Genomic DNA, 19,790 nt, shown 5'->3' with positions numbered 1-19,790 from the left:
TTTTCCTGTAGATTCCACAACACCAGTCTCTTGTACCACGTTCCCTTTGTATCTCTCTGGATCTTCCTCCTGAGTCTCTGGAGATCCCTAGATGCAGGTATCCCTCCTGGGAGCCATTCATTTCAGGGACCACAGAGAGCCTCTACACAGCACAAGGCAGAAATTTTTTGCTGAAATCTTAAAAAGATTTTAGAGGCATCTGGAATGTACACTACACAAAGTGTCAATTAACTTAAGGGGAGAAGTGGTTCACATCACACAGCACTCAGTATTTCACTTAAAAAATCTTAAGGAAAATTTTTATTGAAAAAAAGAAAAAGAGGTGAGAGAAAGGAAGTGGCTTGTGCTGCTATACAGCAAAGTTGTAGATGAAGACAGGACATGAGAGGTCTGGCACCCATCATTTAAGTGAGGGGAAAAGGCGGGACAGCTGTAAATGGCCCCCTTGGCCCAGAGTTTCATTAACTCTCCTCCCTGCAGATCATAACACCTGGTATTCTCTTAAAAATGATCATCACTTCTAAGAAGCAACCAAAGAAATGGTTTCTGCCTTTTCCAATCTGCTTCCTCATGGCCAGAACAAAATTTTGCCTTTCCATTATTCTTGTGCAGAGGGCAGCTGGCCACATGACGCTGACCAAAGTGGGCTGCCTCTCTACAAGGAACACCTCTTTAGCATCCTTCCCAACGTGGGTTCCTTGAGAGAATTAAGACCGAATACTCTACGGTATCTGTTGTTATGTAATATATCAACTTTTCTCCTAGATATTTAGAATAGTTACTAGCCACATACCAGCCTTGGAAGAATTAAGAAAAGTCATTTTCTATTGGGTTTAATTCTCTCATGGAACCCTGGAACCCTGGCAGAGAAAGCTGCTGATGTTTCATACATGGCCCAGAAAGAGACATATATTACCCCAGTCATTAGCTTCTGGAGTGAGAAGTAATTAACAACTTCTGCCCCCAAGCAGTTCCATAGCACATCATCTCGTTCTTCTTTTTGGCATTTGTTACCCTGAGACGGAAGAGGCCTCCAACCTCTACCTTCCCTCCCTAACTGCTCAAGGGTTCTCATTTCTGTATCATTACCCAGACTTTCTGACTTGACTAGATTATTTTTATTTTCATAGGCACAGCTAAACCTTATTTCCGCTCTCATTTTACTAGAACCACTGTTATAAACAAATAGGCTTCATCCATTCATACTATTATCTTTTAAATTAACTTAAGAGAAGACTGCCAAACACTAACGGTCTGAACTGTTTTTTGTTATCAGTCCTGATTTTGCTCTAACAAATATATCTTGAGATAACTGGGCCATCACTGGTAGGGAAGGAGGGTGGGGAAATAATTTCTTCCTACTGTTATTGTTATTAAAATTTTATCTGCTGCTGTGACAGGTAAAAGAGGAAAAACTGCCTAATTTTTCTTCAGTTATATGCAAATAGAAATTTTCATGGCTGTAGAAAACACACTGGAACATAAACATCGAAGTGATTCAGTGACAACCTACCAGTTTTAAACAAAAGATACACAATAAGATGGACTCAGCCAGAGGGGTGATTTTCTCTGTTTCATGGTTTTTATGTGTGAGTGAAGACGATGTTCACAGTTGGAGAGCAGCTTTCAAAAGAGGGACCTTACAGAAAAGATACTGCTGGGATGGGTGGCAGGTATTTTTTGTTCATCTGAAAGCTTTCTTTTTTCTATTAAGAACACAAAACAGCCCTGCCACTTTCTCCTTGAACTGCCACTGCGCCCGCTCTGCTCTTCAGAGAATATATCAAAACCCTGAGACTTTTTCTCAGGCACCACTACCATGTCAGCAAATCTTGACTCACAAAAAAGACCTAATGCCCTAAACCAGTCCAACAGTCTAGTCTGCTCTGGCAACTGAGAGGACCGTATTTACCTTCTCTGAAGGAGTGACATCATCAATATTCTCCTGAGAACAACAGCAAAGCAGCCCTTGAACGTGAACAGCAACAGGGAAGGAGAACGGGAAGTGGGATCTAACTCACAGCTACCTGACAAGAGAAATGCCCAGTCCTTCATGCACTTACTTGCCAAAGCCTTCCTTCCAGCTGCATGGTAGGCAACAATGTATTTCTTCCCCTCTCTATCCTCTGTTTTTGTCTCTAATCCTGGAAACAGAGATTTAATAGCTTGATGGATGACCGTTCTTTTCTCTTTGGTGTCTTCAATAACCTATAAAAAACACAGTGATGATACAATTGGAACAAACATTAAATAGGGAACTAATACTAATGCATTACTAAAAAACACTGCCCATCTTATTCACTATGAAAAATATCAGAAGTGCTGGGGTTTGATTTCAGAAATATTATAACTGAGTTTCACAGTATCACAAATTTTAAGAGCCTGTTTCTTGAGCACATACCGGGCAATGTTCCAAGGCACTTCACAATCTTCATCTCTTCTAATCATCCTAATACCCCTATCATGCCACCACTGTTTACAGTGGAGAAAAGTGAGGCTTAGAAAAGTGAAGGAACGTGTCTGAGGTTACACAGCTGGACGGTGACAGAGCTGGGTTTGAAATCCAGGCTGTCTGACCCCTGAGCCACCAATCAGACCCCCTCTCACAAGGTCTCTGCTGGAGAAACACCTCCGATTCACAGATCAAAACGTAGGGAGAACCAGGCCTTTGGTGCGTCAGAAGTGCAACTCCTCCGAACAGTCCAGTTTACCCCTGCCTTATACTTCATTCTACTGTATACAGAATTGTTTTATAATGAGGTTCTAGCACATTTGTTCACATTTTTCTTTTTAATTAAAAAAAAATCAGCACTACAAAAATAAAAACTTATTAGTTACCTACTTTTTAATTTTGAGTGTCTCACACTAAGAAATATGTTTTACATCTTGACTCAACAGTCACAAATGTATATGACTTACTGTAAGATAAATGTAAGATATGTCTTATTAAAAAACTGAAAAAAAAAATGCTCACAAAACAATACTCATTCTTCCTATGAACGACGCACTGACATTTGCTACTTTATTCTACTACTTAAAGAAAAATGCTGGTTGAGACCCACTAAATTGATTTCATGACTTGTTAATGAGTATATCTCAGTTAATGAGTGAAAACACTGAGATATACTACAACTACTACTGGCTAAATGTTAACAATATTTTAGCAAAATAAAAAATAAAAAAATTTGCAATTACAGATGAAAGACTCCATATCACCAAGTAAGTTTAGATCTGGGATTACTGATAGCAGTGAGTTGGAATCACAGTTTGTATGTGTACAAATACATATTTAGACAGCAAAATTTCATAAAGACCAACCTCCATGTTTTACAAAGAAACTCACCCATGGTTTATGCCCTTTAAAGATAAAAACTCTCAGTAGATGGCATAACCATAGTTTTTAAGATGGTAGCTGACCTTGCTCCCTATATAGGAACATGCATATTACGTGGCTAGGATATACCACTGCATTGCAAACAAAGGAAATCTGGACCATCTCCCTGGATTGCTCTCTTAGGTGTTTTTTCTCTGATACCGCTGAAGATTTAATCTACGGGTAAATTCAGGCATTGAAGATCCCTAAAGTTGTAACAGGAAGTCCTGGTGGCACTGTGGTTAAAGCGTTCTGCTGTTAACCGGAAGGTCGGCGGTTCAAACCCACGAGACACTTCACAGGACAAAGATGTGGCTGTCTGCTTCTGTAAAGATTTACACCCTTGGAAACACTACGGGGTGGTTATATTCTGTCCTACTGGGTCACTATGGGTCAGAACTGACTTTGATAGCAATGGGTTTAAAGTTATAATATCATGTACTTTGAGAAGTTTTAGCAGAGTGTAGAAAGAGATTGGAGGCAAACAATGAATGCTGAAAAGTCAAAGTAAACTCTTCTTAACTGGAAGTGATGAAAGGGGAAATTTCAGTAGCTGTTTAAAGTATTATACAAAATGAAATTAAAATTCTAAAAATCTTGTGCTGCAAGATTCTTAAAATCTTTTAACACATTTATTTTGCTACAGACAGCACCGTGAGCTGCCCTCATCCAGTACGGTAGCTAGTAGCCACACATGGTTACTGAACACTTGAAATGTGGATAGTCTGAATTCAGATGTGCTACGGTGTAAAATAACACTGGATTTCAAAGACTTAGCAAGCAAAAAAGAATGCGAAATATCTCATGGATAATTTTTAAAATATTGACTACACATTGAAATTGTAGTATTTTAAAGGTATCAGGGTAAATACAACATAAGGTTAAAATAAATTTCACCTGCTTTTTTATTAATGCAATTACTAAAAAAATTTAAAATTACAATCATGGCTTGCATTATAATTCCACTGCGCAGCATTAATCTAGAAGAAAACTCCACAACAAAAAGTTTTTTAAAAAGGCACTTACTACTATATTTCTTTGCTGAGCTCTCCTTTTCCTGAATATCAGAAGTGGACCCAGGTTGAGCAGAGACACATTCCTTCATCTCCCCTTTCTAATTCCTCCCTCTCCCAGAGTCCTCCAGCAAGGGCCACACATCTGATTGTCAGGCAGATACTACGTGGCGTAACAGTCACTCCAAGATTCCAAACAACAGATTTATTTGCTGATTTGAGGTCATTTAAAAAATTTCTGAACAAAATTGTAACTTTTTTTGTCACAGTTTATCTGAATACTGGTATTCCCTTTAGACCAAATAGGGTGAGGTCACCCTTTGGTTAGCCACTATAAATTTTAACAGATACTTATTAGTATCCAGCCAAAAACAAGCAATCAAAACGCTAAAAAATTCTTTCATATATTTTTATACTATTTACCTCAATGGCAACACTGGTTTCCTTATTTTTAAAAAGCTGGAGTTCTTCCAAACGTTGTTTTTCTTCAGCTGTCAAAACCGTAAATACATCTTCTGAAGGATCCTTTAAAACAACCATAACAACTTCCAGTGAGTCAAACACGGAATTCAAGGCTGTTAAAGCTCTATACAGTCATGCGTTGCATAACGTCTGTCCAGGCAATGTCTGACTGCATGTATGTCCGTGGTCCCAAAAGGTTGTAAGAGTTCAGAAATCCCAATCGGAGAATGCGATGTAGCAGATTTAGGCATGTTGCACTCAACAATCATGACGATCCTCAAAAACAAACAATAAAAATTCTCCAAGCTGTTAAAGGATCAGCTCCACTGAAAGCTACAAGGCTAACAAAAATGAGAAAGGGACCTTATCAGATATGGAGGAACTGCTAACGACGTGGACTGAGGACCAAACACAAGGCGAGTCCCTCTCAGCACACTGACGATCGCTACTAAGGCACGGAGCCTGTTCGGGATGCTTAAAGAAAAAGCAGAACCAGACGAAAATATCTGATTTAATGCTAGCTCTGGGTGGTTCAAGCTTTTCCAATGTTTTCACTGCACAATGTGAAAGTGAGTGGTGAATCTGAGACTGCTGATACAAAGGCAGCAGCAGAATTTGTTGAAACCTTAAACTAACTGTAAAAAATGTAGACGTAGGTAATTTGCACTAGCAAATTTTTAATATGGACAAAACCTTATTCTGGAAGCAAATGCCTGAAAGGACCTTCATCCGTAATATGGTGCTTGCACGTTACTCAAATCATGTAACGTGTATTTCACAGAACATATCGTGGACTTTATTTTTAAATACATGACTGTATTTCTATGATCTCTAGGAAATGCTATCTTTATACAGAAGACACTTCTGAAACTAATGGACAACTACCACAGCCTCCACCAGACTGAGTTCAGTACAACTAGATGGTGCCCAGCTACCATCACTGCTGCTCTGACAGGAATCACAATAGAGGGTCCTGGACAGAGCTAAAGAAAAATGTACAACAAAATTCTAACTCACCGAAAAAAAAAAAAAAAGCCAGACTTGCTGATCTGACAGACTGGAGAAACCCTGAGAGTATGGCCCCTGAACACCCTCTTAGCTCAGTAATAAAGTCACTCCTGAGGTTTACCCTTCAGCCAAAGATTAGACAGACCCATAAAACAAAACAAGACTAAATGGACACACCAGCCCAGGGGCATGGACAAGAGGGCAGGAGGGGACAGGAAAGCTGGTCACGGGGAGCCCAAGGTCAAGAAGGGGTGAGTGTTGACATGTTGTGGGGTTGGCAACCAATGTCACAGGACAATATGTGTATTGTTTAATGAGAAACTAGTTTGTTCTCTAAACAATCACCTAAAGTACAATAAAAAAAATTAAAAAAAAAAAAGAAGGTGACTTCTGTTAGAACTACTTCTACCTCCTCATCCACTGGAACAGACAAGTCATCCAAATGGCTGATCCGTCCATCTTTTCCTATTTCATGAACAACGAAGTCAGAATATCTGATAAAATGAAAACACAAACTTTCAGAGAATAAACATTTTGTTTCCTATTAATTTTAGGATAAAGTTTATTACCCATAAGCCTTACTGTTGTGCCAAATGAAGTTTTTTTAAAAAAAATTTCAATGCAAAGTCACTTTTGGTCATTCCTAGTTTCTTAACACATGTTGAGCCATACCTTGGCTAAGGCTTTGTATCAGAGCTTAACAAAAAGGCTCTCTGAGCTTGCAGGATATTCTTCCAGAGAAATGCATAAACGAAAGCTTATTAATGTTACCCCATGATTATACAGACAGTTCATACTACTGTAAGTCATAAAATACAGTAAATGGTTAATTAAATCAGAACCTGGCAATTCAGGAATTGTACGTCTACCATGAACTATGCTGAAGCTTACCTTTAAGCTAAATACACATATTATTTAAAGTGCTATCAATAACCCCAAGGTGGTGTTATGATCCATTTTTTGGATGAGGGAACTGAGGTTCAGAGGAATTAAATAACTATATTTAAATAACTAAATAGCTGAAGTGGCTAAACTGGGATTCGTACACAGGTTCATCTGGCTCCAAAGATAATCTTCCCTCTACCATATGATATGGCACGTTCAGGTGCATGCGCTGAAGATTATAAGGCTAATTCAGGAGAGAAGTTGAAACCATCTAAAATAAATTATTTTTAAAGAAATGAACAGATCCATTTACTTATAAATAATGCATGACATTTAGAAATTATTTTTACTATTATTCCAACAGTTGTGGGAAGGAGCTTCCCGTGATAAGAACTGACCATTATTTGCATTAAAGATATTAAAAAATTCAAGACTGTTCACTCATTTAGTCAGCTCTCCTTTGTCCTATCTCTTTCAGACCATCAATGTAAACTATCCTTGGGGATAAAAGCTAAATGGAAGAACATACTGCTGATTTCTTTTCTAAAGAAAAGAATTAATATAACTAATGCAGTCTTATACATAAACTAAACATACCTTTCTTTTAAGATTCCTGAGAATCCTTGATGGGAACTTACAAACTTGGTGATGCCTACATCAAGTTCGGTGAGTCCATGCTTCATCATGTCTGCAAAACTCTCCACTTCCTCTTCCTCCTCACCTTCCTCTGAAAGGCCATCTTCTTCCTCCTCTTCCTCATCTTCCAACTGAGCATCAGAATTCTTCTTACCTTCCCAGGCACTTACAGCTTCAGGCGCTGCAGGCACGTTCTGATTGCTGGGTAGAGTGTCACTCTCTATGCCATCTTGACCTTTGCTCAGACAGCATTCTGAGACCTTCTGTCTTTTTACCTCCTCCCCTGGAGCCAGGCTGCCATTATCTTCCACGGCATGTGACCCACGTTTCAGTGACACACCAGTCATTCCTGTGGTCTCCATTTTTAAGGCTCCAAGAAAACATTTAAGAAAACCTTTTAGGAAGGAAGAATAAGAGAGTAGAAAATAAGAATTACCTATAAACAAGTTGGTTTCAATCAACAGAGGTACAGTTAACTTTATTCATAGAGCCCTAAAAGTCATTTTTTAAAGTAAATGTTCCTGACACCAGCATATAGTTTTGGTAGGATAGAAAACTGCACCATACATCTGCATGGAATTTGACAGTATGCATCAGGTGGGATCAGTCCCTGGAGAAGGTATATCATGCTTGGTAGACAGCGAAAAAGAGGAAGACCCTCATCAAGATGGATTGACACAGTGGCTGCAACGATGGGCTCGAGCAAAATGATTGTGAAGATGGCGCAGGACCAGGCAGTGTTTCATTCTGTCATACACAGGGTTGCTATGAGTCAGAATCAACTCGATGGCATCTAAGAACAATAATCAAAAGCCTTAAAAATACATATGCCCTTTCTGAGGACCGTGGTCTTAGAGGACATCTAGCTCAACTGGCGTAACATAGTTTGTAAAGAAAATGTTCTACATCAGACTGTGGTGAGTACCATCTGGGCTCTTAAAACCCTGCAAGCAAAAGGAAAAATATTGTATAAGACCACTATTATAAGAACTTGAGAAATAGTTCAAACTGAGAAGAAAACATTCTTTTGTGGTTACGAGAGGGGGGAGGGAGGGTGGTGGGACGGGGCAGTCACTAATTAGATAGTAGATAAGAACTACTTTAGGTGAAGGGAAAGACAGCACACAATACAGGGAAGGTCAGCACAATTGGACTAAACCAAAAGCAAAGAAGTTCCCTGAATAAACTGAATGCTTTGAAGGCCAGCGTAGCAGGGCCAGGGGTCTGGGGACCATGGTTTCAGGGGACATCTAAGTCAACTGGCATAATAAAATCTATTAACAAAACATTCTGCATCCAACTTTGAAGAGTGGCGTCTGGGATCTTAAACGCTAGCAAGCAGCCATCTAAGATGCATCAGTTGGTCTCAACCCACCTGGATCCAAGGAAAATGAAGAACACCAAAGACACAAGGTGATTAAGAGCCCAAGAGACAGAAAGGGCCACATGAACCAGAGACTACATCATCCTGCCACCAGAAGAACTAGATGGTGCCCAGCTACAACCAATGACTGCCCTGACAGGGAACACAACAGAGAACCCCTGAGGGAGCAGGAGACCAGTGGGATGCAGATCCCAAATTCTCATAAGACCAGACTTAATGGTCTGACTGAGACTAGAAGGACCCTGGTGGTCATGGCCCCCAGACCTTCTGTTGCCCCAGGACAGGAACCATTCCCGAAGCCAACTCTTCAGACATGGGCTGGACTGGACAATGGGTTAGAGAGGGATGCTGGTGAGGAGTGAGCTTCTTGGATCAGGTGGACACTTGAGACTATTTTGGCATCTCCCGCCTGGAGGGGAGATGAGAGGGTAGAGGGGGTTAGAAGCTGGCAAAATGGACACAAAAAGAGAGTGGAAGGAGAGAGTAATTGGGAGCATGTAGCAAGGTGTATATAGGGTTTTGTGTGAGAGACTGACTTGACTTGTAAACTTTCACTTAAAGCACAATAAAAATTATATATAAAAAAAAAAAAACCCGCAAGCAGCTGTCTAAGACACATCTACTGGTCCTACCCCATCTGGAGCAAAAGAGAATGAAGAAAACCAAAGACACAAGGGAAAGATTAGTCCAAAGGACTAATGGGCCAGAACCACCACAGCCTTCACCAGACTGCCCAGAACAACCAGATGGTGCCTGGCTACCACCACTGACTGCTCTGACAGGGAACATAACAGAGGATCCCAGGCAGAGCAGAAGAAAAATGCACAACAAAATTCAAAGTCACCAAAAAAAGACCAGACTTGCTAGTGTGACAAAGACTGGAACCCTGAGAGTATGGCTGCCAGACACCCTTTTAACTAAGTACTGAAATCACTCCCAAGATTGACCCTTTAGCTGAAGATTAGACAGGTCTACGGGGCAAACAATAGCACACATGAATAATGTGCTTCATATTCAAACACATATACAAGGCTAATGGGCATGCCAGTCCAAAAGCAAAGACGAGAAAGCCAGAAGGGACAGGAAAACCAGACAAATGGAAATGGGGAACCCTGGGGTGGAGAAGGGGAGAGTGTTGACACATGGAGGGGTTGGCAACCAATGTCACAAAACAAATCTGTGTATTAATTGTTTAATGAGAAATTAATTTGCTGTGTAAACCTTCACCTAACGAACAATAAAATACATATACATACATGTATACTCTTTGACTCACAATTTTTAAGGAACGAACTTAAAATAAGTGCACAAAGTATTAGCTGTAAGAATACTCATCACAGAGCTTTCATATTAGCAAAAAATTAAGAACAGCAATGAAACCTGGATACAAGAAACACAGAACATGTAGAAACGAAGACGAGAAACTGGAAAAGTGGTTATGACTTCCTGGAGATGAGCTAGTGCCTGGGGACACAGTGGGAGACTTGCTGTTTCACTGAAAGCCATTTTTATATCATTTTAATTTTTTTTTCATGTATATGTATCATCCATTCAAAAAACTGATTAAATAAAGGCCGTGTCTAAGAACACATACATATTTCAGCAAAGAGCAGCTTGAAAGAGGCCTACACAGATGGCAGTCAGAATAAATACATGCATCCAAGACCATGAGTCGTATTTGTCGTTCTTGGTAAAAGAGGAATAAAGGTTTTTCTGTATTATATAAGGAAACATTAAAGCTCATTTACTAATAATCTTAGTAAATATATACGTAAAAACAAGTGAGCTGAAGATTTATGTTCTAGTTCTCCAAGGGTTGGCTTAACAAAAGACTCACCTACAGAACCACCTACAGAAAAATAATGATGAGCTAAATTTTAATAATCCATATTTGATTTTGCCTCACTGTCAAAATCAAGAATGGAAAAAAAAAAGACATACGGACCATAAATCTATTCAAAAAACAGTATCTCAGATCAAATACGGAAGGCATATTACACCAATAAAAAAATGAACCCAGAGTCATTTTTACTAAGATTTCTTCCATTAAAAAAAGACAAATATATGCAAAAAGGAAAAGGAAAAAAAGGACCATAACGGCTACAAAAAAAGAAAATAGGAAAATATCAGTAAAAACAATTTCTTTTGAAAAACAAAAAATTAAATTAAAAGAAAATGGAAGAAATTAAGAAACAGAAGCAGACCACAACTGATTAATAAAAAAGATCTCTAATTCAAATAAGAAAATATTTATTCTGTTTTAGGCAAGGCACAGTTAAAAAGGATGCTAGTTTAGAAATCAAGACATTTCATACACCTAAAAGTATACACTATTACTTACGAAGTATTCTTTCTGATTGAAACTCTGTCTGACTGAACGGAAATGTTATTCCACCGTCATTTTATATCAACAAATCTGCCCTCACAGAGCCTGCATACACATGAGGTTAGAAAGAGATCAAGCTTACACAGGCTTAGGGCCTATGCAACGTACAGAAAGGCACCAGAGGGGCCAGTGGGTGAGGGTGTCAGAGAAGACCTAACGATCATACTAAAAATTAACACTTGAACCAAGTTTTGAGGAGCGAGGAGCAAGTAACACTGTGGAATTTGGGGAGAAGTGTGTTCAGAGTGGAGGGCCTGGAAGCACAGGAGAGTATGGAGCACTGAGGAGCTGCAAAGAGCTCCTCATACCTCCTGAAGGGAGTCTGAAAGCTAGGGAGGTGAGCAGAAGCCACAGCAGGATAATTGAAGGGAATTACACGCTGAAAACAAAACCACCAAGCAAGGATTTCAAGCAGGTTTGTGACCTGGTCAGATTTGTGAGTCAGATTGCCTGGCATCTTTTGAAGATAAACAGAAGTCTGACTGGAAGATCAGGTAATTAGGCACAGTTCTAATCTAGGTAAGAAGGCCTGGTGGTGCAGTGGTTAAGCACTCAGCTGCTAACTGGAAGGTCAAACCCACCAGCTGTTCCATGGGAGAAAGATGTGGCAGTCTGTTTCTATAAAGATTAGCGCCTATGGAGCAGTTCTACTCTGTCCTATAGGATCATTATGAGTCAGAATTGACTCAGTGACAATTGGTTTGGCAATCCAGGCAACAAATTAGGGCAGCCTGATATAAGGCTGGGGCAAAGGAGAAAGCAAAGAAGGTGGGTTCAAGGAACATTTAGAGAGTGGTAGGGACAGGACTCGGTGACAAATGTGGAATGAAAGAGGAAATGCTCCATCATGACTTGGGTTTTCTGCCTTGGGGGACTGAGAGAAGAGTCGCCTGATACGGGGACCATGGATAGAGGAGCAGGTAGTAGGAGAAGGTGAGCTCACTTACAGTTCTGTGGTTAAGGAGCCCCTTGGTACCTGGAGGACATCCAAATGGAGATCCTCACATCACATCATCTCATACATACCCATACCCACAGTGGCCAAAAACCCCAGAATGGCCCCCCAGTGACAATGCAGGGTCCCCAACTTGCATGACATGATCTACCAAGAGATCCTGAATACTTTCCAGAGGCCTGAACTCTCAGCAGGGAGGAGAGTACAGCCTGTAACAGGCATATTCTCAGCTTGGCTCAGAGACTTTACGGTCAGCAGAATTTCCATCTCCCTGCCCTTACGCAGAGAACACATCAGGCCTCCCTCTCAGCACCAGGAGTTTACTCTTCATAAATACCTTCTCCTCTCTCTGGTTTTAGCGCCGGCCATCATCCAATACCATCTACCATTCTCTTCCACACCTCAAACAGCTCAGGCCCATCCCGACAGGCAGGCATTCCCAGCTTGACTGTGCATGTTCTCTCTGTCAGGAGGTCCTCCACATCCAACTCAGACCAGCCTGGTTTCACTTGTCCTGACAAACTAGTATAATGAGACGATGACTCTTGTGCTTTTCTGACTCTTGTGCTTTTCTATTCACTCCACGTCTTCCTAGCTTCCCTGCCTTCATCTGCACTATCCTTCCAGGCAGCTGAGTACAGTGTTTCACCTCCACCATTTTCTAGCTGTGTAAGCATTCAAAGTAAACTACTTAACTTCTCAAAGCCCCTGCTGTTCAGCTATAAAATAAAAAATGATACTTGCTTCACAGGATTGTCATGAAGATCAAAGATTAAATGAGATGATCAACACAGACTGACTAGCTGTTATTATTGTTTTTAGCTGCTGTCAAGTTGGCCCCAACTCATGGCGACCCCATGGCACAATGGAAAGAAATGCTGCCTGGTCCTGTGCCATCCCCATGATTAGCTGCAGAATGGACTGTGCCTAGCCAAGTGGGAACTAAATAAATGCCAGTCACCCTTCCCCTCTCTTTTCCTACAAATTCTCTGAGGATATTACCTCTTTCGTACATGCTAGAGAATCCAGAGTCAAGTAATAGGCATGAATAGATATTCCATAGAATTCTTGAAATAGATGCTGACACTGCTCCCCATCTATAGAGATCGAAGAAACACTAAGCAGCAAATCCAAAATGAAATAATGGCTCTGGGCAATGACCATCAATGGCTGCTAAAATCACAAAAAAGAGACAACTGCGCATTATATATACACTACTACTTACGAAGTATTCTTACTGGTTGAAACGCTATGTCTAACAACAAATTAGACACAATGAGCATACAAAGGACAGTAGATGATGTTAAACAACGCTATGGGGGAGGCAATCAGCAAAATCCTAAATATGAGAAACTCCGCAAAGACAAAACCATAGCTTCTTCAACAAACAAATTGCGAGGGAAAAAAAGAGGAAGGGGAAGCTACAGATTACAAAGAGATACACTGTTATTGCCTGCTGTTCTGCTGTTTTCAACGTTTCTTACTTATCTGGTGAACTGCAGTTTACTGTGTGCTGCTGAGTCAATTCCAACTCATAGTTCATAGAGCAGAACTGCCCCACAGGGTTTCCTAGGCTGTAATCAGTAATGGAGCAAATCAACAGGTCTTTTCTCCCTTGGAACGGTTGGTGGGTTCAAATCACTGACCTTTCAGTTAGAAGCCAAGCGCGTAACCATTGTACCACCAGGGCTCCTTAAAAAAAAAAAAAAAAAGGAGATGCAAGAGACATAAATAAAAGACTATGGATCTTTCTTTGGAAGGATCCAGCCCAGGCCCCTCCACCTCCAACTCCCTGGTTTACTCAGAAGTCCCATGTAACAGTAAATGACAACGAAACAATTTGAGTGCACCGAGGTATAACTCATTCAAGTCTCCACCCCTCCTCTTCCCAATCCTATGACCTAAGCATTATTTTTTTCACCATCTTAGGGTAAAAAATTATGGCACAGAGATTAAGTATTTTGCTCAAGGTTACACAGTGTAAGAGGCAGAATCAAGATGCTTAGTCAACATGCCCTAAATTAAACTCATCATTTCTCACCACAAACATACTTCTTTTAAATTGTATCTCTTACCTCAAAGAATTTTATCATCAACTACTGGTTCCCCAAGCCAGAATATGGGCATCTTCTCTCCCTTAAGCCTTAATTCCAGGAAATTTATGAATGAAATTCTAGTAGGTTTGGGACACATCTGTTATGGCTAACATTCCTGGAATAAGAATATTAGCGGATCATGGATTTGAAGTATCAACCACTCTTTTCAATTTTTCTTATTTGGTGAATAACTGTTTATGGGGTATAACTTGGAGCTAGATCTAGGTTTTGCCACTTATTAAGTGGGTCACTTCACCTCTCTAAGCCTGTTTCCTTCTCCGTAAAACAAAACAAAAAAAGATGACTTGGTAAAACAGCTGCAGTAGAATGGCTGTTCTGTTCCTATTCAACTGTTGGCCTTTAATACTTATTACGGATGGTTTATGGGAGCCCTGGTGGTGCAGTGGTTAAAGCATTCAGCTGCTAATGGAAAGGTCAGTGGTTTGAATCCACCCAGTAGAGAAAGATTTGGCAGTCTGCTTCTGTAAAGATTTACAGCCTTGGAAACCCTACGGTTTGTCCTATAGGATCATTATGAGACAGAATCAACTCAACACCAACAGGTTTGGTTTTTTGATTTTTATGGATGGTTTACAAAGCAGAACTATATTGCTGAGTCTGGATAAATTAAAAAAGAAAAGCTTTTTATGTTTCTTTTGTCCTCTGGGCTAATGATTAAACATGGCTTTGGTCTTCAAATATCATTTAATTGAATTTTTTCCATTTAATTTTAAGAGACCCTCAAAGAGAGGGTGTTCCCAATATCATCAAATAAATAGGCTTTTAGGTTAGCAGTCTTTTTTTTTATATTGGTGAACACTTGTCTGTCTGATCTCTTTTTAATTGCAAAGACAAGATTATTGACTGATCTCACAGCTGTGTTTCAAATGAAAGTATACATTTGATTTGTTTTAGCTGGTGGTCCTATAGCAGACATATTAATTATCAAAGTATATACAGCACCAATGATTTTAAGTCACTTAATACATACTTTGATGAGTTCTGTCCTTTGGGCGTAGAAGCTCTGAGAGCACATTTACCAGAAAAGCTGTGCAAACTTCTGGACCAGGAGAGGCAGAACTCAAATCACCCCCATAGAATGGCTATAATCAAAAAACAGAAAATAATAAATGTTGATGAGGATGTGGAGAAATTGGAATCTTTATCCATTGCTGGTGAGAAATGTCTAAGGGTGACGCCTCTGTGGAAAAATGTGGCAGTTCCTCAAAAAGTTAAAAAGAGAATTACCTTATGACCCAGTAATTCTACTCTTGGGTAATATCCAAAGCAATTGAAAATAGGGACTCAAATAGATACTTGTACACCAATATTCAAAGAAGCATTCACAACAGCCAAAAGGTGGAAACAACCCAAGTGTCCAACAACAGATGAATGAACAAAATGTGGTATATACATACAATGGAACATTGTACAGCTATAACAAGGAATAAAGTTCTAGTATATGTTATAGCTCCGCCAGGCCCTCCTTGGAAACTCTATGGGGCAGTTCTATTCTGTCCTATAGGGTCGCTGTGCGTCGGAATCGACTCAACGGCGCTGGGTTTGATTTTGGATATGTTATAGCACAGATGAACCCTGAAGACATTATGCTAAGTGAAACAGCCAGACACAAAAGGAGAATTATTTGATCCTACTTATATGAGATACCCAGAATAGGCAAATTCAGAGACAGAAAGTAGAACAGAGTTTACCAGGGGTTATGGGGAGGGGGTAAGGAGAGTTATTGTTTAATGTGTACAGAGTTTCTGTTTAGGATGATTAAAAAAAAAAACTGGAAATATATAGTATCGATGGTTACCCAACATTGTGAATGTACTTAATGCCACTAAATTGCACACTAAAAAATGGTTAAGTGGTAAATTTTATGTTATATATATTCACCTTGATAAGAAAAGAAAAAAAGTGATTAGCTTTAAAAAAAAAGGGGGGGGATGGGGTGGGGCAAGCTTTATGAGTGTTTTTCTGTTTTACTGAAGAAAAAAATTTAAAACAATGTTATGCTGCACATATACACCATCCATGGTAATATCTCAATTGTCAAGTAAAATCTATATGGATGAGAAGCCGGATTCTACTACTGGGAGAACAAGCTCCACTAATACTTTCCCATAAACTTGAAAAATCCTTTATAATTCTTTGGAGTGCTAAAATAAATGGGTTTGGTCCCCTCTGCACTCTAAATGCGAATAAGATTGTTACAATTTCAGCAGTACTTTAAAATCTTTTTCATTAAAATATCACACTGGCCAATAAGCTTCCTGTACACTCACAACAAAGTTTACCATTTCCAAAATTTAACACAACACTGATGACAATAGTCCTTTAAAACTATTTCCTCCAAAATGAACACCTAAATAAGATGTCTTAATCCTATCATCCAAAGCCCTCCACAAATTCCATTTTTAAAATGAATCTATCCCTCATCCCGGGAAATTTAGTACTGTTTTCCTTGTTAGAATCCCACAGTAAAAAAGCACCTTTTTCAGGGCAAAGCACATACTACATTTTGATATGTAAAATGGTTATGCCTATTAGATGTATTCATTCTACAAATATTTATTGAGCACCTCCTATGTGTCAGATACTGTTCTAGACACCGGGAAAGGGGGCATTTTCTGTTGACTGCTTAACTATCCATCTCTTTTTCAATATGGGTATACAGCCTGATTTTTGAAAAACCAAAACCGTTGCCATTGAGTCGATTCCGACTCACAGCGACCCTACGACCCACAGGACAGAGCAGAACTGCCCGACAGGGTTTCCAAGGAGGGCGTGGTGGATGTGAACTGGTGACCTTCTGGTTAGCAGCCGTTGCTCTTAACCACTAAGCCACCAGGATTTTTGAATGACCCATCAATAAAGACATCCCCAGGCCAATTGGGCATATTTGTTTCACAGTTGATTACAGACTTGAGACTAGAGCCCCTTAACCTCAAACCAACCAATCCCTTGCCCGTCCAGTCAATTCCAACTCGTAGCAACCCTACACAGCTCTTAGCAGTCCTATATTTTCTGAATGAAAAAAGTTGTCTGACAACGAGACACAATATTTGAAAAGTGAAACTTTGCAAATTTTACTTCCTGGGAGGCGCAATTAAACCTCTCAGCACCGTGCTGAAGTAAGGATTCTGTGCAGGTGAGTTTCAGCAGGCACAGGGGCACCTCCATCCACTCACAAGACATTCGCGGGGCAGGGGGTTGGAGAAAACACTCCTGGGCCCCAACCTCGGGGAGGGTCGCTCCTACTTTGGGAAATGCATACAAAATAAACAGTCCCCCAAGGCCTGCCTAGCACGTAGCAGGCTCGCAAGAGCGATGAGTGAATACAAGGGCTAAAGCGCGTGGGCTGGACCATGTAGAAGACTGTCCAAGCGATTTATCGGAGCTGTGAACGGCTTCGAGATACAGCCCAGTTTTCTCTTCTATCCAGAACTCTGCAAAGAGTTTGAGGAGGGTCTGGTCAAAGAAACGGGAAGAGTGAGAAGGGGAATCCTCGGGCTGACAGCGCCCCGGGGAGTTGGGAGCGCGCGGCGCCCGGTGACGACTCGCCGGGAGAGCCAGGGCTTGGCGGCCAAAGCGCAGGACTCTTCGGGCTCCAGCCGCGCTCCCGCGAACATGATCCATAATGGAGGCGCTGCGGGCGCGCTGCGGGCTCAGAACCCGGGCCCGGACGCAATCCGAGTCCGCACGGCCTCTCCGGGCGGGGCCCTGGGGCTCGGGTGCCCGGCCGGGCCGAGGGCTGGTCGGGGAGCTGGCGGCCGCGGGGAGGCCGCGCACTTACCAGGAGCCTGGGAGCGCGGGCGCGGCGCGAGCTGAGCAGCGAAGGGGCGGGCGCGCTTCTCCAGGCAGAAGAGGGCGGCGGCGACGGGGGTCACTGGGAAGAGCCTGCTGCCAAGGCTACGGGGCATAGGCAGACGCTCCGCGCCCCCTGCTCGAAACACTCCGAATGGAGTCGCCCGCGGCCGGGCTCGCACACGTGCAGCGCAACGACGCGCCGCGGCCCGGACGGCCCCGCCCCCTGGGCGGAGTCCTCTCCTCACCGTCGGCCCCGCCCACCAGCCCCTCCCCTGAGGCGGAGCCCGCCCTCCACTGCATGGCGGTGTTCTAGCTCTTTTCTGGGGCTTCAGTGCCTCGGGAGCGGCGCTCCCGGGGAAGTCCACCTCCGCCCCCAGTGGCCTTGCCACCTGCGGGGTGGGGAGCTCGCGGTGGCACCTTCGCTCCTGGACCTCCCAAGCTGGTCGCCCCTGGACCTTGGCAAGGGCAAAAAGTGGCTTTATCCTGCATCAGAGTGCTTTAGACAGTCTTTAGGACTTCTAAAGGAGCGATTGCCTTCAAAATGGAGCTGCACTCTCCTAAGGTTTTCTTCCATGTAGTTCTGGCTCTTTTATTTTTTATCCTAATTTTTATTTATTTTGTTGTTGTTGAGAATGTACACGGGGCCCTGGTGGTGCAGTGGTCAAGCGTTGGCTGCTAACCAAAAGGTCAGCAGTTGTAATCCATCAGCCGCTCTTTGGAAACCCTATGGGGTAGTTCTACTCTCTCCTATAGGTATCAACTCCATGGCAACGAGTTTTTTTGGCTTGGTTTTGAGAATATACATAGCAAAACATACCAATTCAACAGTTTCTACCTGTACAATTTAGTGACATTGATTACATTCTTGGAGTTGTACAACCATTCTCACCCACCTTTTCTGAGTTGTTCTCATTAACATAAACTCACTGCCCCCTGAGGTTCCTATCTAATCTTTCGAGCTGCTGTTGTCAATTTGATCCCATATTTTAAAAAAACCAAACCCCTTGCCGTCCAGTAGATTTGGCTCATAGTAGAACCGCCCCACAGGGTTTCCAAGGAGTGCCTGATGAATTCCAACTGCCGACCTTTTGGTTAGCAGCAGTAGCTCTTAAACACTAGGCCACCAGGGTTTCCTGATCCCTTCTTAAAAGCACATGATACTGAAGGCAGACTTTTTTTTTTTTAATTTTTATTGTGCTTTAAGCGAAAGTTTACAAATCAAGTCAGTCTCCCATACAAAAGTTTATACACACCTTTCTATACATGCCTAGCTGCCCTCCCCCTAATGAGACAGCACACTCCTTCTCTCCACCCTCTATTTTCATGTCCATTAAGTCAGCTTCTGAGCCCCTTTAAAGGCAGAGCTTTTTCTACTAGTGAAACTATTCTTCCCTTTTTAAGATGACTTCAGGAGATATTTTTCGTTTAAGGTTTAAAGATTATTTCAGGGCAATAATTTCATGGGTAGTTTTGGCCCTTTATTGATGGCTTCCACCAGGCATTTAATAATGAAAAAAGAATCACTTTAGGCACTGGTTTGTTTTACATATAATTTCCTTTGATTGCAGCAATCCAAGAGCACCATTGTCCCTCTTCCTCAAATTACCCTGCCTGCTTGACAGGTCCACAAAAGAATCATCTTCTAGAAACCTGATTATAGCAAGTTCTTCTGTGTAAAGAAAAATAAATGTCATTCCTCTTCCCATGCTCTTTAAGACGCATACATTTCCCAACCAAATCCTAGCCCCTAATAGGTTTTACACGTCTAATAATTTT

General features: G+C 41.4%; 1 protein-coding gene across 9 annotated transcripts in view; it reads right to left on the bottom strand.

The window, feature by feature from the left end:
- PUS7 (pseudouridine synthase 7) overlaps nt 1–18,223 on the bottom strand; it is an 86,099-nt gene extending 67,876 nt beyond the window's left edge. Inside the window, exons 1-8 of one of the 9 annotated variants that reach the window (XM_049894482.1) lie at nt 18,001–18,091; nt 15,190–15,301; nt 14,178–14,313; nt 13,749–13,794; nt 7,339–7,771; nt 6,266–6,350; nt 4,810–4,911; nt 2,064–2,208 (exon numbers count right to left, since the gene is read on the bottom strand). In XM_049894482.1, the coding sequence (XP_049750439.1) occupies nt 2,064–2,208; nt 4,810–4,911; nt 6,266–6,350; nt 7,339–7,739 (733 nt within the window). In that variant the 5' untranslated portion in view covers nt 7,740–7,771; nt 13,749–13,794; nt 14,178–14,313; nt 15,190–15,301; nt 18,001–18,091. Of the gene's footprint in view, nt 1–2,063; nt 2,209–4,809; nt 4,912–6,265; nt 6,351–7,338; nt 7,772–13,104; nt 13,200–13,586; nt 13,727–13,748; nt 13,795–14,177; nt 14,314–15,189; nt 15,302–18,000 lie in introns of those variants that run through there. The other 8 variants (XM_049894488.1, XM_049894480.1, XM_049894479.1 and 5 more) reach the window with 8 other exon arrangements.
- Nucleotides 18,224–19,790: the final 1,567 nt, after the last annotated feature.

Source organism: Elephas maximus, chromosome 8 (assembly GCF_024166365.1).
Source record: "Elephas maximus indicus isolate mEleMax1 chromosome 8, mEleMax1 primary haplotype, whole genome shotgun sequence".
NCBI classification, from domain to species: Eukaryota; Metazoa; Chordata; class Mammalia; order Proboscidea; family Elephantidae; genus Elephas; species Elephas maximus.
This window is presented reverse-complemented; position numbering and strand designations above follow the sequence as displayed.